The following is a 22,086-nucleotide window of genomic DNA, read 5'->3' as shown; positions in this document are numbered from 1 at the left end:
TGCATGCGCTATTTATGCTGATGATGACGTTGACTGTCGACGGAGGCCCTCAAGGGACATTTACTCAACGACATTGCATACAGCGCCCTCTGTAGAATTTTTTTTCCCAAAGAAGCGAAAGCTGGAGATGTATCTTATCATAAGATGAGGAATACGTGGGAGGACACAATCCATTCGAAGATGTCATTTGTGAAGTCATCTTTGATGTCCTGGATGTTATGGTTAACAGTGCATGACGGTGGCGCGAGTTTTGGTTGCATAGCTCACCATAACTGACGAATATATGTTATGTTATTTGGCATTTACATAGCGCTCTATATAGCATTGGCAGCCCTCCAGATAACGTGCGTATGGTGCCTTTTTACGCATGTAATTATGGCAAATACGGATGATTTCATTTTCTACTGCGTACCGTGTACGCTTTTATTTATTCATTAAAAAAAACATACTTTCCACCACTAGATGGCACTGTAGCGTTTCTTTTGTCAGCAGCATAGCCTTTCTTACGCACAATTGTGAATTTCCAACTGAAAGACCAAATCTGTGACAGATAAGCGAGCAACACAATAAAGCATGCACCCTTTTAAAATGTGTTCATACCCATAACGTCTAATAACTTGATATGCTAAAAAGTAAAGTTTGCTTTGATGTCCTTAGTAGAATATTCTTTACTAACCATACAAAACAACACTCTGGAAGTTTGTGATGAATCTCCAAACCTAAGTGAGTTTATTTCAGAACTTATTTCTTGGTTTTTTTTACAGCGCTGAAAATAAAGTGGGTAAATCCAGGATGTTTTGCCTTTTGCATCTTCTAGTTTTCTATGCAGGATGTGGAAAATAAAGGTACAGTGATATTATTTTGGCACAAAATGCTGCTATAAGGATTTACATGTTATGATTCTTTACTACGCAAGTCAACTCTATAGGACAGTATTATTGTAGGTCTTGACACCCAAAACTAAAAGTTTTGTTCCAAGTAAAGAAGGTGGCCATGCCCAAATTGAAAGAGCGGGTTAAAATCCCAGCTTTGCCGTTTAGCGTAAGTGTGTGATGCTGGGCAAATAATGTAATCTCACCCCGACTTAAATTGCAAAAATTGGAGTGCTTATAAGTTTAAACCCTTACAAAAGGACAGTTTTAATAAGTGTAGGGACACATTGGTGTACACTGGTGCTCCTCTGCTAGTGGCTCCAATACTGCTGCATAGAATTGCATTATTGCTGCACTGGCCCTCCCCCATTTTTGTAACACTGGATTTGACAGGCAGACATATGTCACCAGCCAGTCAGTGAACCAGAGATTCTAGTATAGCGGACTGTGGTAGAATCAACATTACATTTTCTCCTCTGTTGCTCCCAGCCACTGAAGGTGCTTGGGCCATCCAGAGTACTGCCCCACACTCTGCAATGCCCTTTTATGCTATGATATTGAGTCTTTCATTGCACACCATCTGCCATTTTCACACTTTTTAGGACCTTCAGGTTCTGCAAAAAGTGGGTGTTTCAAACTCAAAGGAGAGCAGTTAACTGATTGTAACATTGAAGCTGCACTAGAATACTCTCATTACAATGAGTAATGAAGTTAGATGCCCCTACACAAGTAGGTTTGTCATTCCTCCACAGTCTCTGAAGTTAGTGCCTCTCGCAACATTTGAAGGGTTAGCCCTAGCCTACATTTTAGCCTAGGTGCACCCCTGGATGTGCGCACTTGCATTTTGATAGGCAGGGAGGTGAGGGAAGTCTTTCCCCCAAACTGGCGGTGTTAAAGTTTTACTTTGTGTGCTCAGAAAAATGTACTTGCACAAACGCAGTAAAACTTTAAAGCTGTTACTTTCAAGAAAGCCTTCCATCACCTCTCTGCATATTGCGCTTTAAAATATATTATTCAATAGTTGTTCCCCACACAAGACCATGAGAGGAGGTGGGTAGAACAGTGGAGGCAGAGCCTCCAAGTTTGCCCTGTCTATTTTCTGAAGTGGCCCCTCCCATCATGACTTCATTTGCCCTCCTGCCCTCCGAAATGTAGTTATTTTTGTGCCCCTGCATGGGAGAGAGGTCAGGTCGGTCGGCTTACTCTCACAAGCCACCAGCCACCCCCACCCCTCCCCTCAAAGTGCTGAAAAAAGGGGTGGGAGCCAACACATCTTTAATTATTCCTTTACTTCCTGCCTGTTGCAAACCTACTCTGTAATGTATAATTTATAAAGTTATGCTGGCTGTTGTAAGACGTGCGCTTGCAGTTGGGCTATACCACGAGGGAGGGGCCATTACCCCATGCAGGGATGAACGGTTCCATTAGCCTGAACTGAATATATTTGCCAATAGCACATGCAGGGAAGCCATGTGCCACTGGCGAATGCAGAAAAGAGATGTTCAGTTAGCATGTGCAAAGAGGAGATGTGCTGCTGCATGTGTACGGAGGCTATGCCAATAACAGGTCGAAAGGGGTATGTGTTCTTAAATAATGCTTTTAGCCAAATTCCTTCAGCTTTTAAGCACTGTTGTAACAGTTATTATCCCATTTCAAATGGTACTTGATTTATTACAGCAAAACAGAGCAGAATTCCAGGGGAGCACTGTTGGCCATTGTGATGGGGGCTGGCGAGGACATATTCGAGTCAGGCTGAATAAGGAAAGGGGAGGGGTAAAATCGGGTACATTTGGCCCCAGTACATTTTGTCCATTTCCAGCACTGATAGTAACTTGTGTGAACGGTCATTCTTCATTATTGCATTTCTTGTAAGAAAGAAGCGACTCATCTGCGGTCTTCCCTGTGCGCCACACCCATCAAGACTGCGTCACGTAATTGGAACTTGGGAAGTGCAAGCCGCCCTCCTGCCTAGTAGCTTTCAACCCTTTCTTTGGATGCAACGTTTTAGCCTGTGCAGAAGGGAGTCTTGTCGTTAAGACTGGCAGAGAGGAGATGTGCTGTTATAGCATGGGCAGAGGGGATGCTACGTTAGCACTCACAGAGAAGAAAAGTCCCCATAGTACGTATTTAGTAAAGATGTGTCATTTGCACGTGCCATGGAACAGAATGGCAATTAGCATGCAGAGCCAAGATGTGCTGTTAGCATGCAGAGCCGAGATGTGCCGTTAGCATGTGCATAGACAGGATGTGGAGTTTGCACATGCTAACTGCCCATCCCGTTGCTGCACAGGATGTGCAGTTAGTATGTGCAGTGATGGGATGTGCAGTTAGCATGTGCAGAGAGGATACGTCCCATTAGCATGTGCGTAGAAGGCATGTCGTTAGCATGTACATCTCCTCTGTGCACATGCGCGCAGTTAGCACGCATGTACAGAGTGTTGTCCCACTAGTATGTGCGCAGAGAAGATGCACCATAAGCAGACGAGAAGAGATGTGCCGATAGTGTGCAAATATCAGGCTTGCTAAACAGAACGTGTTCTATCAATACGTGAAAACAATGTCTGCCATTAGCATATGCATAGAGATGTGCTGTTAGCACGCGCACAGTGTAAAGGTGCAATTTACACATGCAAATGGCACAAATTTGCTCATCAAATGCTAACAGCACATCTCTGAAAATGCTGAAAGGAGATGTGCCTTTACCATGAGCACAGAGTACGTGGTGTACTTGTTACTATGTGTCAAGAGGAGATGCATAGCTAGCATGTTCAGGGGGGGTATATGCCATTATCAAGTGGCGTGATGTGCTCTTACTATGTGCCCAGACAGGATGTGCCGTTTGCATGTGGAGTGAAGGGCTCTGCACAAGCCAGATAACTTTGATCTACAAAGCTTTTGGTCTATGGGTCTGATACATATGCATTGGGTCTATGTGTTGGATAAGTTTTACTCTTTTGCAGAGGAGAAAACTCATTTTTACTCTTGTGAAATTGCATTTAATCTCTAATTTGAAAAATCATGCGTAAAATACTCCCTCCTAAAAATCTTATCTGGAGCACTGATCATTGGTATGACCTCAAAGCGCTGGTAGATTGAACGCCCTCGGGGACCGTAGTCCAGGTCAGTTGAGAGAGTAAGTGTCATAGGGTGCATGGGTACAACAGTAATGTGTGCAGTTGTAATTGCCTGATGATAGCTGCATCCTAGCACTAGGTGTGGTGGTATTGATATCAGTTGAATGTGTGCAGTCTGGCGGGTGGACACCCAGACTGAGTTCATGCTGCGTTAGGCCTGTAGGATGCTTATGCGTCCAGCTAGGTCGGTTTGCCATGCGATATAGCTGCGTTTTATTAGAATGATGAGTTGTTCAAGGGATATGAGCAGCTAGGCTGAATTGATCAAGGGGTGTAGCTGCAATTGTGTGATGGTGTAGAGTAGAGAGTAAGCATAGTGATATGGGAGGTGAGTGTTTGGGTGGAGTTATGATATAAGGAGATTGATATTCCGGAATTCTGGCGTGTGGTTGCTTTAATAGCGAATTAATAAGCATATTCAGTGGCGAGATTGCTCGGGATCTCATTGATCAATTAGTCATCGGGTTGCTAGGGTTCAATCGGTTCAGATGGTCGTGGTTGGTATTACGGAAAGAGCCACTTTTTTAGAGCTGTGCATAACGTCATATGGTTTTGGGTGTGTCGAATATGTGAGGGAAGCGAGTTCCACAGAGTTGGGGCCAAGGTTAAGAAGGCGGATCTCCGATCCTGACTGAGTTAGAGGTTGGAATCACTAGAATTGATCTTAGGGTGCGAGATGGGAGGTAAGTTTTTATCTTTTCTTGTAGGTATAATGGGCCAGTCTTGTGCACTGCTCGGTGAGTGATGCATAGGGTCTTGAAGGTGGCCCTTCGTCCGACTGGGAGCCAATGGAGGGTTCTGAGTGCTGGTGAGATGTGTTCTCTTTGACCCAGGGCAAGGAGCAGTTTTGCAGCAGAGTTTTGGGCTCTTTGGATTTTGTGAGTTGGTATGCCGGGGCTACTAGGTATAGAGAGTTGGCATAGTCCAGTATATATATATATATATATATACATACACACACACAATCCATACAGGTCTCCACAAGTCTACTCAAAATCTTTTATAAACTACCCCACAGAACTCAGATTCAGGTATTCCTTTAAAAATTGAAATATTGGTCTATAATTCACATTTGACATGTTTGTAAATATAATCTTTTCAGTTTAACTACCCGGGATGTTTTCACATGGTCAAAGTATGGAAAATCAACCATGACATGTTTGCTTACCAACCTAAAAGACAGCAAATTACTTTGGTAGAAAATTTGGATTTCTGAACCCCTGAAACCATGTACATTTCAACAAATTATCCTTGGTCTGTCTAGATGTCCCGAAATACTGGACTACAGAACCTTTAATAAAACAGAATTCAGGATCATTTGATCAGTCCATGACAGTTTATGTACCATTAACTGATAACAAGTACCTTCCTGGTGATACCAGTACTTTTAGTCCTTGCTCTCCCCCTTTCACAACTGGTTGAGCATGCCTGCACCACATGCTGGATGGGAAAACGCCACCACCCAATTCTGCCAGTTTTTTAGCCAAGGAGGTTGTCACACAGCATATTGTGACAAATCCAAGGAATCCCCCCAACCCCCTAAGGGGGACCCACCCTCTGTGGGACTAGGCAGGTGAGGAAGACGACCCTTCTCGTGGCGATCACCTCGGCCAGGTGGGTCGGGGAGATCCAGGCCATGTCGTGCAAGCAGCCGTACTTGTCCTTCCACACTTCAAAGGTGATACTGCATACACACTCCACCTTTATGCCTAAGGTGCTGTCAGAGTTCCACCTCAACGAGCCTTTGGTGTTGCCCGTCTTCTTCCCAAATCCATCGACGCCAGCAGAGAGGGCCTAGCATACGCTGGATGTTGCTTGTGCCTTGAAGTTTTACGTAGCATGCATGAAGAGCTTTCAGAAGACTTCTCAGCTATTCGTCAATTTTAGAACTGTGAATCACGGAAAGGCCCTGTCGAAGGCTTCCATCTCCAGGTGGCTTGCCGGTTGCATCATGCACTGCTTAGCAGGCTGCTGCCAGGCCGGCTGAGAGCCCACTCCACCAGAGCCATTCCAGCAACAATGTTTCTCTCTGGTATGCCCCTGCTTGACATCTGCAGGGCTGCTACGTGGAGGTCTACACACACCTTCACAAGGTTCTACTGTGTCGATAGGGATTCCAGGGAGGAGACCGGAATCGGCCAAGTGGTGCTAAGCAACATGTTCAGTTGAGGTGAGTCTGTTCCAGGGGTACGTGTGTATTGCTTCTGTTGAGTATTGCCACCTCCTGTTGGGTGTGTATATGTACTGCTATGTAATAGTGATTCATGAGCATGTGAATCCATACCAGACCTCATGCTGGAAAAGGTTTAAGTTACTAACCTGTAACTATTGTTCACCAGCCTGGGTCTGGCATGGTTTCAAATGCGAACCCTCCTGCATTCTCCTCTGTGGGTCTTCTTGGTTCATACTGCCACTTTACTTGCTTACCAAATCTGAAGATGGCCACCAGAGGTGGAGCTTAGGGAGAGGACCGTCATTGGATGGAGGCAGTATGACCCAGAGGACAGTGATTGGTTTAGAGGAGAAATACAGTTTTCAAGCAAAAGTGTTTTTTCTTTTACCGAGGATCACCAGCCTGACAACGGGGAATATTCATGAGCATGTGAATCCATGCCAGACCCCATGCTGGAAAATAGGCTCACACAAATCTGGGAGGGCCCAGAAGGGCCCAAGATTCTTCTGGTGCGGCAATAGGGGATGTAGAGGTGCCAGCCAAGGATGAGTTGTCATCCTTGGGCAAAGAAGAAGTGATCCAAGTATTGATAGTGTTCTGTTACATGTTTCAAACTATAGGTCTCAGTACCTGCATATTGGTTTACAAGATTGATACCAAAGACTGACAGGCTGAGGGCCGATCCTCCTCTGGGGTGAACTGAGGCATTGGAGAAGACTCTTCCCTCGTTGGGGCACTGAATAACTCTTAAAGCAGTACTGTGAAAATAATAATAAAGGATTATAAGAGCCAGCCTCTGTATCAGGAACTTTAATTGGTCCAAACGCTTGCCCTCAACTTCCTTAGGAGAGTGTCTATGTTTGTGCTTATACTGCTTATGTTCTTAAGATGCTTCAGACAGTACAGAGGCTGGTGTTTAATGAGATCGATGGGTCTTCCTCTCATGGTGAATGTGACACGAAAAGGATAAATATTTGATGGTTCCGCGTTTTCCAGTACCGAAGTAGCAGGCTAAGGTATCCCTGGTGCTGGCTGAGCAGTACTCGGTCCGTGACGGGAGCTGGACCTCACCTTCTTAGATGATTTACAGTCCTCAGAGCGACTTTTGCCTGTTTTCGATGTACAGAGGCAGAAACACTCCTTTCCAAAACATTATCTGGAGTGAGACGGTCTTCCAGTATTCCAGTACCGAAGGCCAAGCCTTGCAACTTGGTGCTTTCCCACCAAGAGGTACTCGCAAATGGGTATGCTCGGAGTAAACTCTTGAATGGACTGTGGAAGGTCTCTTGGGGACTGATGTGGCTACCTCAACACCAGTACAAAAGGGGATGCTGCATCAGAAACTGCACCTGGTCCTTACTCCCTCTGACCAATAGGATGCAAAGTCTTCCGTCACTCCACAAAGCCAACAGTGGTCTGTGGTACCAAACCCTTCCTAAGCATGGAGACTAAGTAGGTTCCCTGTGATCTGGGTTTGATAAGGACACATAACTGACAATAACACACTAGATTGAAGTTACAGAGAAAGCTTATGCAGGCTCTGCGAGAATCAGCCACAGAGAAGTGCTTACCGTATCCTATACACTGATGTGTTGTCAACAGCTTGCACGGAGGAGGCAATATTGTTAAAAATATAGCCAATCACTTAGAATTTGCAATTGTCTTTTAAAAATGGTTTACCTTTTCATGTACCATTTGCTTATATGCTAATCTAATAAAAATCTCAAAACACTAAACATATAGTCAATCAAAGTAGAAAATAAACCTCTCTAAGTGAGCAGACAGTAAAAAGAGGACATAAATCACTACACAAAAAAAGGAGAGGCACTGAGAAGCCCTTCAAATGTCTAAACCGATAGGCAGAAAAAAGGAACTGGGAGGCAGTGGTTGGTGATGCATGGGTGGGGGGCGGCGGTGCAGAGGGAATGCTTGTACGTAGTGGCCCCATTAAAGTGACAGCATTCTCTTTTTAAGAAGCTTTATCCCATCCAACCTTTGGTGCAGGCATGTCTAACTAGTTGGGAAGGAGGTAGAGCAGAATGTTTTAGTGCTTCTTATGTACTGGATCCATATTGACGCATATCAAGCCAGATTTGTTTGATGCATCAAAAGGTACATCTATCTGTATATAATGTCACTGAGCTATGTTAGTTATCTTGGGAGGATATTTGATAGGGATGGTGATATATTTAGACTTGCTCTTTTATAATGCCTGTACCTGTGTCAAGAAACCTCATTCTGAATAACTTTCAAATTAAGCTCAGTACATACTATATAAGTTGCTATCAGGAAAGGACAATGATATTTTACTTTATGCCCCCAAACAGCAGCTATAGTTTGTCCATCTCTTCTAAAGGCGCCAAAGAGCAATGTTTGTGTATGTAATAAGGATAACATTTTCATTTACCTGTTTCTCTGCATTGTGCTGGAAAAAACATACTCTTCATATCTCTGTCGAGCAGCATTTCCACCAAATCCCAGGAAGGTAGCCACATATACACGGTACACATGCTCGGTCTGATGGGCATCACAGCCTAAGTTAAACTCTGCAAGTAGATTTTTTGCCACATCTTCCTATGGAAACCAAATGATAAATAAGTGACACAAAACAATCCAACCAACATGTAAGCATGTTCTTTATCACACCATTCATAACTTCTGGCTATATATGCAACTGATATTGCAGCCACCTCCTGGGACCCATTTACAATGCCTAAATATGCAACCTGACTGTTTTTCAATTTAGCCTACTTCCACTGCAAAGGACAGAATCTAGTTACATTCAGGTCACCGTAGTTGCTACTGTACTACCTGGTACATAGTCCCAGACTCATATTTTCATCCCTGAAAGGGAATGGGACGAAGCACTCTGTAAAGCAAGCAATCTTCATACAATTACAGCAGCTGGAGAACTTTTGAGACCATGCCTGTACCAGTCATACCCCATCTGTGCGCCGTACGGTCCAACCATTGGTCCTCTTCTGTAGGTTTTATGTCATTTGAGGCAATTGTCCAACTTCGGACCCCGAGGGCTGGAATCCTGATGGGTTTTCAGGATATCCCTCATTAATATTCAGGAAGAAAAATGTGCATACATTTAGAATCACTGTATGCAAATATATCTCAGGAATATTAATATGGGTGTCTGCAAAACCCGGCATGGATCAGATCCTCAAGTCCTAGAGTTGGACAACCCTGGAATGGAGGTAGGGCTGTATAGAATACTAGGGCCTATTAATACAGTGGTTACTAGAGGGAGTAAAGTTGCGTAATCCAGCCCCCTGTCCCCTTGACCCTTATTGGTTTTATTGTTTAAAGCACGGACATAGCTCAAGAGCAGCGAAGCACTGTACAGGGTGTGGGTAGCCAGCGTTTTGGCTGGCATGTTTTAACAGTAGCACAGTACTGTGCATCCACTGGGATTTCTCCATAATAGCGCAAAACTACATAGCAACAGAATGCACAAAGAAAGATTATTGTAAATGCATACATCAGGCAAAAAGACTAGGAACTCCTTTACCAAACACAACATCAGATCCTCAACTGGCATTAAAGCAATAGAGAAAGAATGAAGGGTAGTGGGGCAGGTGGATGCTGTGCAGATGTCTTCAAGGTGCATATGTCTGTGGAAGGGTGCAAGGCTGTTTTTGCCCTCACCAAATTGTCATGAAATTTCTTTGGGTATAGAAGGATGCATACTGAGTAGCATTCTGAGATGCAGGTGACTGTCCGGCAGCTTTTGACGCCCGCAAGCAAGGTGTTTTCATACATAAATGACAAAAAGTCAAGACAAGGAACACATATCTTTCATCCTTCCCAAATAAAATGGCAGTGCTCTACAACGATCTTACCATTAGTTAAGGGGTTAAGAAAAACACCAAACACCACCGGGAGGTTGATCTTTTAGTTGATCTGAAATTTAGACACCACTTTAGTCTTATGATAAACTGTAAATGGTTCATCAGTGCTGATGTGATGGGACAAAGTAATTAATACAAGAAAGGTGTGACACCAGTTCAAGTCCCCTTAAGCTATGAATGACAAAATTATGATGTACCAGGATGGCAGAGGGAGTTTAAAGGCAGGAAAAGGGTGCATGAGTTTATAAAAACTGCCCTGGACTGTGGAATGCTGAACTGGAAAACTTTCTCAGAGACACCAAGATAAGCTCCTATAGTGAATATTATAAGTTAATCAACGTAGTGACTAACATACTCCTAAGCCCATAGTACCCTTTCCTTCATACTGCATGGGGCGTCCCTCGCTAGGGACGGGAACAGAACCTTTTTCACACAAAAAGCCTTTCCCCTTTAAATTTAGCTGTACGCGGACGCATGGTACCAGGAGCATGCTCGCCTCCGACTCCACCCTCAGTGCCACACCTCAGTCCCTTTTACGTGTCGGATAGATTGATCTACTGCCTAACTATGTTCTTATTAGGGGGAGGATGAAGGGTCATATGGAGGAAAGGGGACTATGGACTACGGTGAGTAATTTACAATTACTCATATGTCCCGTCCACTTCCCTCCATGCTGTATGGGTGATTACCACTGATTAGTAGCCCTTAGGGGCGAGAGGTGTCTATAGACTTAAGAGTACAGATTCTTCAACACTGCTTGCCTGGATGCGCTGTCCGAGCATGCACTGCTGTCCAGACAATAATGCCTGCAGAAGGAGGAAGGAGTAGCCCATGTAGCTGCCCTGCTGATAAGTCTGCCAAGGCACGTGCTTTTGAAACGCTACCGTGGTAGCCTTCGCCCTAATCGCATGGGCACAAACATTTGCTGGTAACTCCTTGTTCTGAATTTTGTAGGCCTCCTAAATGGCCACCACCATCCACCTTGCTATAGAGACTTGGGAGGCCTGACAAACGGTTTCGAACCACCAAATGTGATGAACAATGGATCTGATTTACGAAAACCCTTAGTCCTGTCCAGATAGAACTTAAGTCCTTTTTACATCCAAACAATGTAGGGCCTGTTCTCCCTCCGATTCCGGATTCGGAAAGAATGTCGGTAGTACAATCTCCTCATTAAGATGGAAGGAAGACACCACCTTCGGCAAGAACGAAGGATTAGGTGTGCAGCACAACCTTGTCACGATGGAACGTGGTGTATGGTTCTGATGCCACCAAGGCCTCATTCTCGCTGATCCTGCATGCTGATGTAAGCCCCACTAGGAAGGTGGTCTTAATGCTGACCAGTATGATGTCGGTCGACGCCATGGATATCGAATAGTTTATGCGGTAGCGTGCCCAGGACCAAATTGAGGCCCCAAACTGGGTGCGGACACTTGATCTGAGGATAAAACCTTGTTAACCCTGGAAGATGCCTCTTGATCATCGGGTTGAAAGTGGAGTAAGACATACTGTTCGAGTTCCTGTATGCCCTTAAGGGTGTCAGGTAAGTACGGCTTGTGTCGACCTGCCACCCTAATTCTGCTAGGTCTGCCAAGAAAGATAGCACATGATTGAGTGTGCAAACCATAGCATCTTTGCCTCTGTTCCTTGCCCAGTAACAAAACCTTGTCCATTTGATCCTGTACGGACTCCTAGGGGAGTCACTCCTTGCCTCTTGCATAATCTGTAGATTTTCTTGGGACAACTGCAGGTCCTGCAGAGTCACATTTTCAGGAACCAGGCTGCTAGGGCTAGCTTCTCTGGAGCTGGGTGAACCACCACCCCTCCTTGCTGAGTGAGATGGGGAGGTCCTTTAACCGAATGAGGAATGGGACCTTGAGTTGTCAGCCTCACAAGCTCAGAGTACCATGGTCTGGCTGGCCACTGAGGCACGATCGAATGAGCTGGAGGTCCTGCGCCTCCCTGGTCTTGCAGAGGACTCTGTATCAGCAGGGTCGGAGGGAACGCATGCACCCACAGTGTGTCCCATTGCAGGTGTAGCGATTCTCTGCCCCTGCCAATCCAGGAAGAAATCTGGTGGCACCGCCAGTTGTGCTCCATGGCAAATAGGGAACAAGTTGCTTACCTGTAACTATTGTTCTCCAGCATGGGTCTGGCATGGATTCACATGCTCATGATTCACATGCTCATGAATATTCCCCGTCGTCAGGCCAGGAATCCTCGGTAAAAGAAAAACAGTTTCACTTTCAATCACAAACTGCATTTCTACTCTAAACCAATCACTGTCCTCTGGGTCATACTGCCCCCAGCCAATGACAGTCCTCTAACTAATGGAACAACAAAAATGAACTTGGGCGAAATGAGATCAGAACATCTGTACACATTTAAACAATACCAAGTCTTGTCAAAAAATATATATATTTATTTATAAGCAATTTGCACAAATATTTATTGTTCTCAACATCCACATTTAAACACCACCATTCATTCCAAATCTCACTATACATGTCAATATTCCACACTTGTCGTACTAAGACCACCCAGAACCAATATATTAACATACATTTCAACACCTCTTGGTTATTACAGTAAGTGTTAATACAAAAACAAATAGCATATTGCTTATTTGCTGTAACTCAACTAACTAAGCCCCTCTGGCAGCCATCTTCAGCTTTGCTAAGCACTTAAATTGGCAGTATGACCAAGAAGAGCCGCAGAGGCGTCGGCGGGAGGGTCCACATGTGAATCCATGCTGGTGAACAATAGTTACAGGTAAGGAACTTGTTCCTTCTCCAGCATGAGGTCTGGCATGGATTCACATGCTCATGAATAACAAATACATAGCAGTACAACATTACACAACCACGGGAGGTGGCAAGGCTCAACAGAAGCAATTACTCTTACCTATGGAACAGACTCGCCTCAAGGGAACAGGTTGCGTAGCACTGCTTGGCCGACTCTGGACTACTCTCAGGAATCCCTGTCGACGCAGTGAAGGTGTGCGTGGACATCATAAGCATGTGAATCCCTGCTAGACCCCATGCTGAAGAAGTCTACCTTCGAATGGCACCATTTCTGAAAAATCTCTGCCAGGACCTGCAGGCACAACTGCCACTCGTATTTGTCCATGCCCAGTCTTCTGAGCCTGTCCGCTTCCAGATTGGACCCCCCCCAGCAGGTGGATTGCCGACAAGGGGCTATTGTGCTCTACTGCCCACTCCCAGAACGGTTAGGTCAGTATGCACTGGGGGTTGGGGGGGGGGAAGGGGAGGGAATATTGTGACCCACTGCTTGTTGATGTAGTACATGCAAGTGGAGCTGTCTGTCTGAATGCAGACTGCACTGTTCTTGGTCAGTGCTAGAAACGCCCGTAGGGCGAGTTGTATGGCCGTCAACTCGAGGAGTTTGAAACGGCTGGCCTTGTCCTTGTCTGACCAAAGTCTGTGTACATAGTAGTCACCCAGGGTGGCCCCCCAGTCCTCCAACGAGGCATCTGTAGTGATAGTCCATGCCAGCTTGGACTGGAGGATAGGCATGCCAACCAAAAGTATGTCTTCCTGCCTCCACCACAAAAAATGCTGGCGGAGTTCCGCTGGAATGGAGACTGATGCCGCATGTGGGTCTGCCTCTTGGTTTCAGGAGGCAGCTAGGTGTAACTGGATCCTCCTCATAATGAGCCTAGTATCTGGAATAGCCAGTCAGTATGCTGCCATGCCGTGGTTGTCATCCTGCTGAGGAAATGACCAATCGCTTCCCTCAGCGCCCCAATCTTCTCTGCCATAGGGAAAACCTTCTGCTCCCTCGTGTCCTACATCAGGCAAAGGAAGACCAGGTTCTGGGTGGGTTGTAGCTGCGATTTGCACGGTTTGATGGAGAACACAAGCTCGTACAAGATGTCCATAAACTGGTATGCCGTAACCTGAACCGCACCCGGAGACTCTACCTGGACCAGCCAGTTGTCCAAGTATGGGTAAATGTGGGGGCCCTCTGACCTGAGAACTGACGCAACAGCATTTATCAACCTGGTGAATACCTGAGGGGCTGAGTTCCCCCCAAATGGTAGTACTCTGTACTCGAAATGGCAGTCCATCACTCTGAACCATAGGCAAGTCCGGTGAGGCTACCAAAGTGAGACGTGAAGATAAGCATCTTTTAGGTCCAGCGAGCATGTCCAGTCTCCCCCACACAGAGACTCGGCAATCAGAGCTGGCATCAGCATTTTGAATATTTGAAGAGGGAGGTAAAGATTTAGAAAGGACAAATTGAGAACCACTCTCAGGCCTGCCTGGTGGTTCTTTTGAATTGCAAAAATTCACAAATAAAATGCTAAGCCTCTCAGAGAGGGCGGAACTTCCACCACTGCATGGTTCTCTCTAAGAACCAAGATTCCTTTAAGAAGAGTCAGTGTCCCGATCTGATGGAGGTGGGGGTGGGTGAGGCAGGGTAAGCAGAAACCATGGGAGACTAGGGAGATGATCCATGGATACGGAAAGCAAGTCTGCCAGGAATGGATGTGAAGGGAAAGTCTGCCCCCCACCGGAGAACTGTGGACCCTGGTGCAACCCTCATTGCTTCTTTCCGTCCACGGCGGGTGCCTGGGAGGGGGACTGAAAGAAACCCTTGTTTGAGGTCCTTTGCTGCTTCTGCCTGTGAAAGCTGGGGGATCAGTACAGTTGACGTGCCCTGCGGTCCTGGAACCCCCAGAAGCCTCCAAACATCACCCCCCTCGTCAGACCTTGCCTGAACCTGCACGCAGGATTTTGAGGTAGACTTCTCCAGGATGGCTAGTGACTTAGCAGTTTGCAAGCTGTTTTATTTCTTATTCAATTAGTCGCCTGTGGAGGAATTAAACAAACAAATCTCCACCCTCGAAGGGGAGATCCAGGATGCGCTTTTAACATTTAACATTTAAATCGATTACTTTCACTTTGTTGGAGGATGCCATGAAGAGGGCACACTGGGGCACATGTGGTGTACATGTCCAACAACACAGTTTTATTGGAATGAGATACTGGCAAGAAGCAGCGAAATCACTAAAATACAGCTCCTGCTAGACACCCTAATCAGAGTTCTGGGAAATTCAGACCAAGATGGCTACTGCGGCATAAGCGGCACGGCATGTGCTCAGATTACAGAACTTCTCAATGTACCCAGAATAACAATAGGGCCCACAACTGGGGATGTGGTGGGATAAAGAATGGGACATCTGGGCATGGCCAAACTATAAACTGCCAAAATGTAACGCTACCTGGGAGACATTTATACTTCACTGCTAAAACATGTTAGCAAACACGCAAAAACCCCCACTGTTGAAAACATTTTGACTATTGTAAAGCAACTCTATAGTAACGGTGGTCAGGGAATAGAGGGTGAAAGCTAAGCAATGGAAGCCATCCCCAGATATACATCCTGCAAGCACTGCACAATGAAATGCTTTATGTTTGTTTTCTCTCCTATATTGTTATACTTTGAGAACCTGTGCAGACAGATAATCATGCCTGCCTGCCGTCTGATAATGCACCCTGCTTATTATAAACTGATATGAAGTCTAAGGGCCATATAATTGTTAAATGTTGGGAAACGTAAATAAAGTGGAGTAGAAACAAAATATTTAGCTTATTCTACATGGTGTAAATAGCCTGATGGTATCCTCACTCCTACTCCCCCTGGATCCTCTTCTCAGGTGGCCAGGGAAAGGCCATCGCTTTTGGACCCTGACCCTGTGGGTGGAGAAGCGAGTGAGGATCACCTGAGCAGATGTTCCTTGGGGATTGGGAGTGGAGTGCCCACAAGTGAGACGCGGTATACCACATTTCCCCTTTCATGAAGGGTCCACTATCCCAGAGGCAGTTTATGGGGTATTGTTAGCCCTGTTCCATTGTCCAAGTAAATGACAGGAGATATTAGCAATTGTGAGAAACCTGAGGCTATTCTCACTCCTAAACCCCCTGAATTCTCTTCTCAGGTGGCCAGGGAAAGGCCATCACTCTTGGATCTCAACCGTGGAGATGGAGATGCGAGAGAGGGTGGGGGGGGGGGTAATCACCTGGGTGGAGAGTCCTTGGGGATTGGGAGCGGGGTGCAACCATGCGAGAAATGGTATCCCCCCTTTTCCCACTCACTATCAACTTAACCTTTCCTTGACCTTTATGGGTTATTTTAAGTCCTCTCCCCTTGTTTTCCCTCATGTGACATTTGACAGTACAGAGACGAGAGGAAGAGGCGGAGTGTGAAGAGTGTTATTCGTGTTGGGACTGTGCTGCATCTGAACTGTGTGCCAAACAAAGGATTTTGCAGCCCATTCACTTCGTTATTATCCTTTTTGCTACAAAACCTCTGCTCCCATCGCAGAGCGACGCAAAGTGTGCAGAGTGTTATTTGTATTGCTAGGGGTGCGCTGAAGCCGTGATACCGGAGTATTATAGCAAGTGGCATTAAGCCGAGGAAGAACCGTACCCATACCCCTATATCTATTTCCAGCTGTATATCTAACTCGCCTGAGTCTGTATGTAGCACGTTGGAAACGTTGGGCGCGAGACCTGCGTTCTTACAGGCTGATGGCGGTATCGGAGGCCCTCATACAATCACTCAGCGATAACCGCGCTTTCTGTCTGCCAGAACTGGAAGCAGTGAAGCGGAGGCACATACCACGGTTCACACAGTAAGTATGACAGTGTCCAGTAACTCGGCTTGTGTGTCTGCTGCTTCTTTAAATAACTGTATCTTTCTGGACTGCTCAGCAAGTAACCCTGTGTTTTTGACTGCCGATAACATATTGGGTTTGGGGTCAGAATGCAATCGGTACATGAAGGATGCACCACACCATGTGTGGCTGGTAGTACAACTGGCAGTACAACTTTCAAGTCCTCTGTGCTGACGCTTGGCTGCGTAATGGCGGATACAAATCTGAATACGCCCATAATTGGACTAAATGAGACTGTATGTTCCTTAAGAGTTACAAAAACTGAATCAGCCATGTTACAAGCTAAACTATATCCAGATGAGCCCCTTAAAAGGAACTTGAATGGCACTGCTCTTTTGGAATGCAAACAAAACGGCCATATTGGTGATTGCGAGTCCGCAAAACAAAGAAACATGCCTTTAGAGGACGAAGTTCTGAGCACAAAAGAACTGTTACTTGAGAACGCCCATCTAAGCCCCAACGGTCATATTAGTCATCCTAAAGATAAGCAATGTGTGGCTGTAATGTTAGACGAGGTTGGTTCCACTAAATGGATGACGCCTTTAAATCTGGAAGAATGTAGTACTTTTAATTCAGGAAGTACAAACAGACGAAGTTCTATTGCTGCTGTGATAAAGTTCTGAAAGATTTAATCGTAATAAACGCTAAAATTGGATCCCAACAGAGTAAGGAGATTACTGGTGAAACTTCAAAAGATGGAAAAAGACAGGAGCTTCTACCTGAGGCACAAACTCTAGGCGAATATGAGGCCTCTCAACGGAGTATGGAGGTGAAGTTGTGCTCTCAACCCCAAGAGCTGGTTGATAAACGACCTGCAAAAAGAACACGACTGGTCTTAAGTTGTGAAGAGTATGTAACCGACTCACAGAAAAGACATTGCGAAAAACCACCAATTGAATCTCAGCCTCACATCTTAGAAGACTCTTCTTCTTCTTCCTCATCTGATAGCTCTACTTTAGAACAATCCTGTGAGAAGCGTGGTTCGAATATAACGAAGAATACTGTTGCACAATCCCGACTGAAAAGCATCAATCAAAACTCAACAGAAAAGTTAGCACGAAATCTTGCGGACATGCTCATCAACGACTTAAATCCGATTATGATGGCCGCCCTTATTATAACCATGTCACCTTTCAGTAAACTATACGAACAACTAAATGATCATATTAAAGATCAGACAACCTTAATAGTCTTGCTTAATGCAAAAATTACAACGTTGGAATAGGAGATGGTGCTAAGCAAACAAGCTCTGGCCTCTGAATGTTCGAGGGCAGAAGCAAATACGAGAGTAATGCTTGAACAAACGAAAAATAGTGCTGTGGACAAGTGTTTGTTTGCTGAAGTAGCTTGGGAAGCTATTGCTCGTTTAAAAATACAAACAAACGTCCCTAGATCATCTGTAAAAGTTGACCCTGTGCTTGAAGTTGGGCCTTATGTCTGTAGTCAACAGGCAGCCGTCAAAGCTAATAACCAAAGAGAACATGTGCCTTTACGATCTGACAACAGTACAACAGATCTGAGGGGAATCTCTGAGTGGACTGGTGCAGATACACCTGCAAACGTCATTAACGAAAGTGCAGCAGGAAAACAAAAAGAGAAAAGGAAAAACCTGGCTGCAAGCGACAACATGATCGTCGAAGCTCAGCCCCTTATTTAGGGAGAGTTGGCGCTTAAACCCCTACTTGTCACAGCCGATGAGGATCAAATGAAACCTGTGAAGGAAGATGCGAACAAAAAGCAAATATCAGAGCTTGTAATCGTGACAGAACATGATAAACAGCCAGAAATTGAAATAATAAATGAAAGTTTACCCTCTTCCTCAGCAAATGCAGAAGGAATGGTGGGAAATCCAACTGAGTCTGATCTATTACTGGCGAAGCCTGGAAACAACTATGAGGCAGCTGTGGCATCCAACCTGCCTGTCGATTGTATATCAGTCGAACCAGGAATCTTTGCAATTTTGAACCCAAAAAAATGGAGGTTGAACAGAAAGTATTGACGAACTCAGTTATGGAGAAGAAAACAACAAATATGAAGAAACAAACAAAAATGCAGCAAAGATCTACTGTACGCTCATTTTTTAGGAATATTAAAGCCTTTAACAGCATGGCAACTACAAATAACTTTGGAGTAAATAAACACCCTAATGATGCAAACAGCAAAGAAATAGTGCAACTAGAAGTGACAACAACATACCTGTTGAACTCCTAGATTTATCAACGTATGAATCAAGTGACAAGGAGCATATTGTAGAGCATGGGATTCATGAAGTTGAAACTAATGCGAAAGATGGGCAGGTAAACAATCCTGCAACTAGAGAACCTAGCCCAGCAACTACAAATAATCATGATAAAAGCAGCAGATGTGTAATTGTGGAATCTCAAGATAGAAATGTTTCACCATCCACAGCAAGTGCGGAGCCTCTGTGCAAGTTTGTTACTTTGGATGAGAAAATAACTATGATTGAAGCAGCACACGCATCAAAAGTTCTAATGAGCAATCAGGTTAAGAGTAGCAATGATCGCACCAGAGAAAGCGATCGAGACTGTCAATTCACAGTCAAAGGTCTATCGCTTCCCCGCAAGATAACTTTTGACCTATATAATGCTAACCGATGGGAACCAAAGCACAATCAAAAAACAAGTTTAAAAGCCAGACTTAAGCCGTAAGGTGAAAAACTTAAAACTGTTGGCAGATATCTGTTGCGGTTGGAACGAATTGAAAAAGAGAAAGATGTCCTGATTTTAAACCGAAAAACGTTATCATGCTTTTTCATCATATACCACAATTGAGGACCATTTGTTCACAAGATATTCAAATTATTGAATTTGAGGATGAACAAACAAATGACTGTAATCCTCTATATTGCTTCAAAAATTATACGAGATCTCCTAATGAATACCTGCTCTCTCCTAAACTCATTGGGGTTTGATCTAACTGAAATTAAAGAAAGAAAGTTGCAGGAATCAATCAAACAGACTGACAGAGTTCATGTACCTAGTCCACCTGTGAGTAAAGTGGTGGAAGTCCCAAAAGAGAACCTAGTAGTAATGAAATCCAGGAAACAAAATTATAGCGATGATAACATGAAATGGGATCCTGAGAAGGACACAATTACAATCATGGTGTCCAAATCAAAACCTCAAAATAGGAGTAGCTAGCATGACTCCTGTGAAGACAATAACTGGTCCTGGGTGGATAAAATACTCAATGATAAGAATGAGAGCTAATGTTTAGAGAAATGCCGACGGGAACAATTTTGCATTGCCTCATGGAACACGAGAGGGCATATGCATCTCTTTGAGGAAAAGTCAATGGATTTAAGAGAAATGGATATACTATGCCTCCAGGAGACGTGACCTTTGAAAAATCCAATTGTTGAAGGATATGAGACTGCATTTAATCCTGCTATAAAAGGTGCAAAGGGAAGACCAATGACAGGGCTCCTAACACTTGTTAAAAGTAAGAGTGGAGCACACATTGTCTATGACAGAAATGTATCGCCGTATCTATAAGTTGTAAAGAGCCATCTGCACACGTACCTAAGCGAATTAGGAAAAACCTTAATGGTAAACATCTACTGGCAGCATGAGGCTACACGACGAGAACAATTAATCAATCAAATCTCTGAAATAATTAGCGATACTTTTAATAGAGATAAAGAATTGAATGTGTTGATCTGTGGAGACCTTAATGAAAATTGCTTACAAAAAAACACTGGTATGGTTCAAGATGACCTGATGGGTATGGAATCACCAGATTTTGTTGCCTGGGTCCATGAAATGAAAGTATGGAATTTAAAGATGCTGAATGGTAACACTACTGGAGACATCCATGCACACTTCACTTGGAATAGAAATCAACATAAGTCAGTAATTGACTATATGTTTGCAACTGAAAGGGTGAAGGAACAGGTTGAACTGTTACAAACAATTGAAAACAAAGTGACCATTGTATGCTAAAAAATCAGATAAAGGTATCCAAAGCAAAAAAAGGAGAGACCACAAATCATGAGCTTTTGACTGTTGCACCAGGCCGAAATAGTTTACCGATTAATGATTGCAAGATGGGGTCGCTAATAAAAGCGCTTGAGAACAAACAAGATACGGAGAGAACTGAATATACATCACTCCTAGAAGCCTACCGAGAGACACGTGATGAAGGCTAAGCCTGACTTTAAAAAAACACAAGCGTGGGATCCCGAAATATCAAGCAGAAAAAAAGAACTAAACAAAGCGATAAGAAGATGCAAAAGGCTTGTGCATGAGGATCGTGTAAAAAAGACAAAACAAGTAAAGCAAGCCTATAAAAACTGGCTGATTAGTCACAGAGCTATAATGCTGAAACATGACGCTGAACTAATGATGGAAACGCTAGCCAATAGGAACACAAGCTCCTTTTGGAATTACTTGAATGATATAACGGCACCGCAAGGTGCCCTCATAAATAATATGGTGTCGGAGACTATGTGGGTTGAGCACTTTAAGAACATATTCTACAAAGAAGAAAAGGACGCCACCAAGCAATTTGAGATTGACAAGGAATGGCAAATTGCAATAGAAAGGGACGACATCCTAAGAAACATCCAGAGACTAAGCATGTCTAGTGCCCCGGGGCCGGGTGGCTTAACTAACAATCTGCTAAAACAACATCCAGAATTATGGGCTGACTTTTGCTATGTCCTGTTTGTATCAATACTACGAAACGGGAAAACTCCAACATCATGGCGGAGTGCAATCGTTGTCCCTATTTTCAAAAAAGTCAATTGAGCTGAGCCAAAAAATTAAAATTATCGACCGACTGCACTCCTTGATGTGGTGGGAAAAAGCTTTGCCACTCAACTCCAAATACAACAACTAAAGTGGATTCAAGAAACCTCAAGATTCGACCCACGCCAAGCCGGTTTCACTAAAGGAGTAGGATGTGGCCGGCCTAAATTTGACAATCCTAAACTTCCTAAAAATGGAAGTGATTCGCCATAATAAGAAGATCTACATAGCCTTTGTTGATCTATCCAACGCGTTCGATACCATTGACCGAGAATTGCTATATGGAAAGATGAGAAAATGGAAATGTCCAGAAAAATTACTCCTACCCATTAAAGAACTTCACACAGGAACAGAAATTAAGATCAGACTGGATAATGTGGGGACTCTAAGCAGAGCTATACCGACTAACTACGGAGTAAAGCAGGGCTGCCCTCTGGCGGCGATACTGTTTTGCTTATTTCTGTCTGATATTGAAGAGTCTCTTGGTGAGACCAACTGCTACCCACCGAAAATCAACGGTAAGACAGTAAATTGGCTGCTGTATGCTGACGATATTGTTTTATTAGATCTTACCC

General features: G+C 44.4%; 1 protein-coding gene across 5 annotated transcripts in view; it reads right to left on the bottom strand.

Annotated features, from left to right (window-relative positions):
- Window positions 1-22,086, bottom strand: part of ENTPD4 (ectonucleoside triphosphate diphosphohydrolase 4) — a 491,672-nt gene that overhangs the window by 144,547 nt on the left and 325,039 nt on the right. For all 5 annotated transcript variants that reach the window (XM_069617610.1, XM_069617612.1, XM_069617611.1 and 2 more), the window contains one exon: window positions 8,587-8,753. In XM_069617610.1, the coding sequence (XP_069473711.1) occupies window positions 8,587-8,753 (167 nt within the window). The remainder of the gene's footprint in view (window positions 1-8,586; window positions 8,754-22,086) is intronic.

This window comes from Ambystoma mexicanum, chromosome 10 (assembly GCF_040938575.1).
Source record: "Ambystoma mexicanum isolate Mex_15411 chromosome 10, UKY_AmexF1_1, whole genome shotgun sequence".
In the NCBI taxonomy this organism is placed as follows: Eukaryota; Metazoa; Chordata; class Amphibia; order Caudata; family Ambystomatidae; genus Ambystoma; species Ambystoma mexicanum.
Note: the sequence above shows the minus strand (reverse complement) of the source record. Positions and strands in the feature narration are given on the sequence as shown.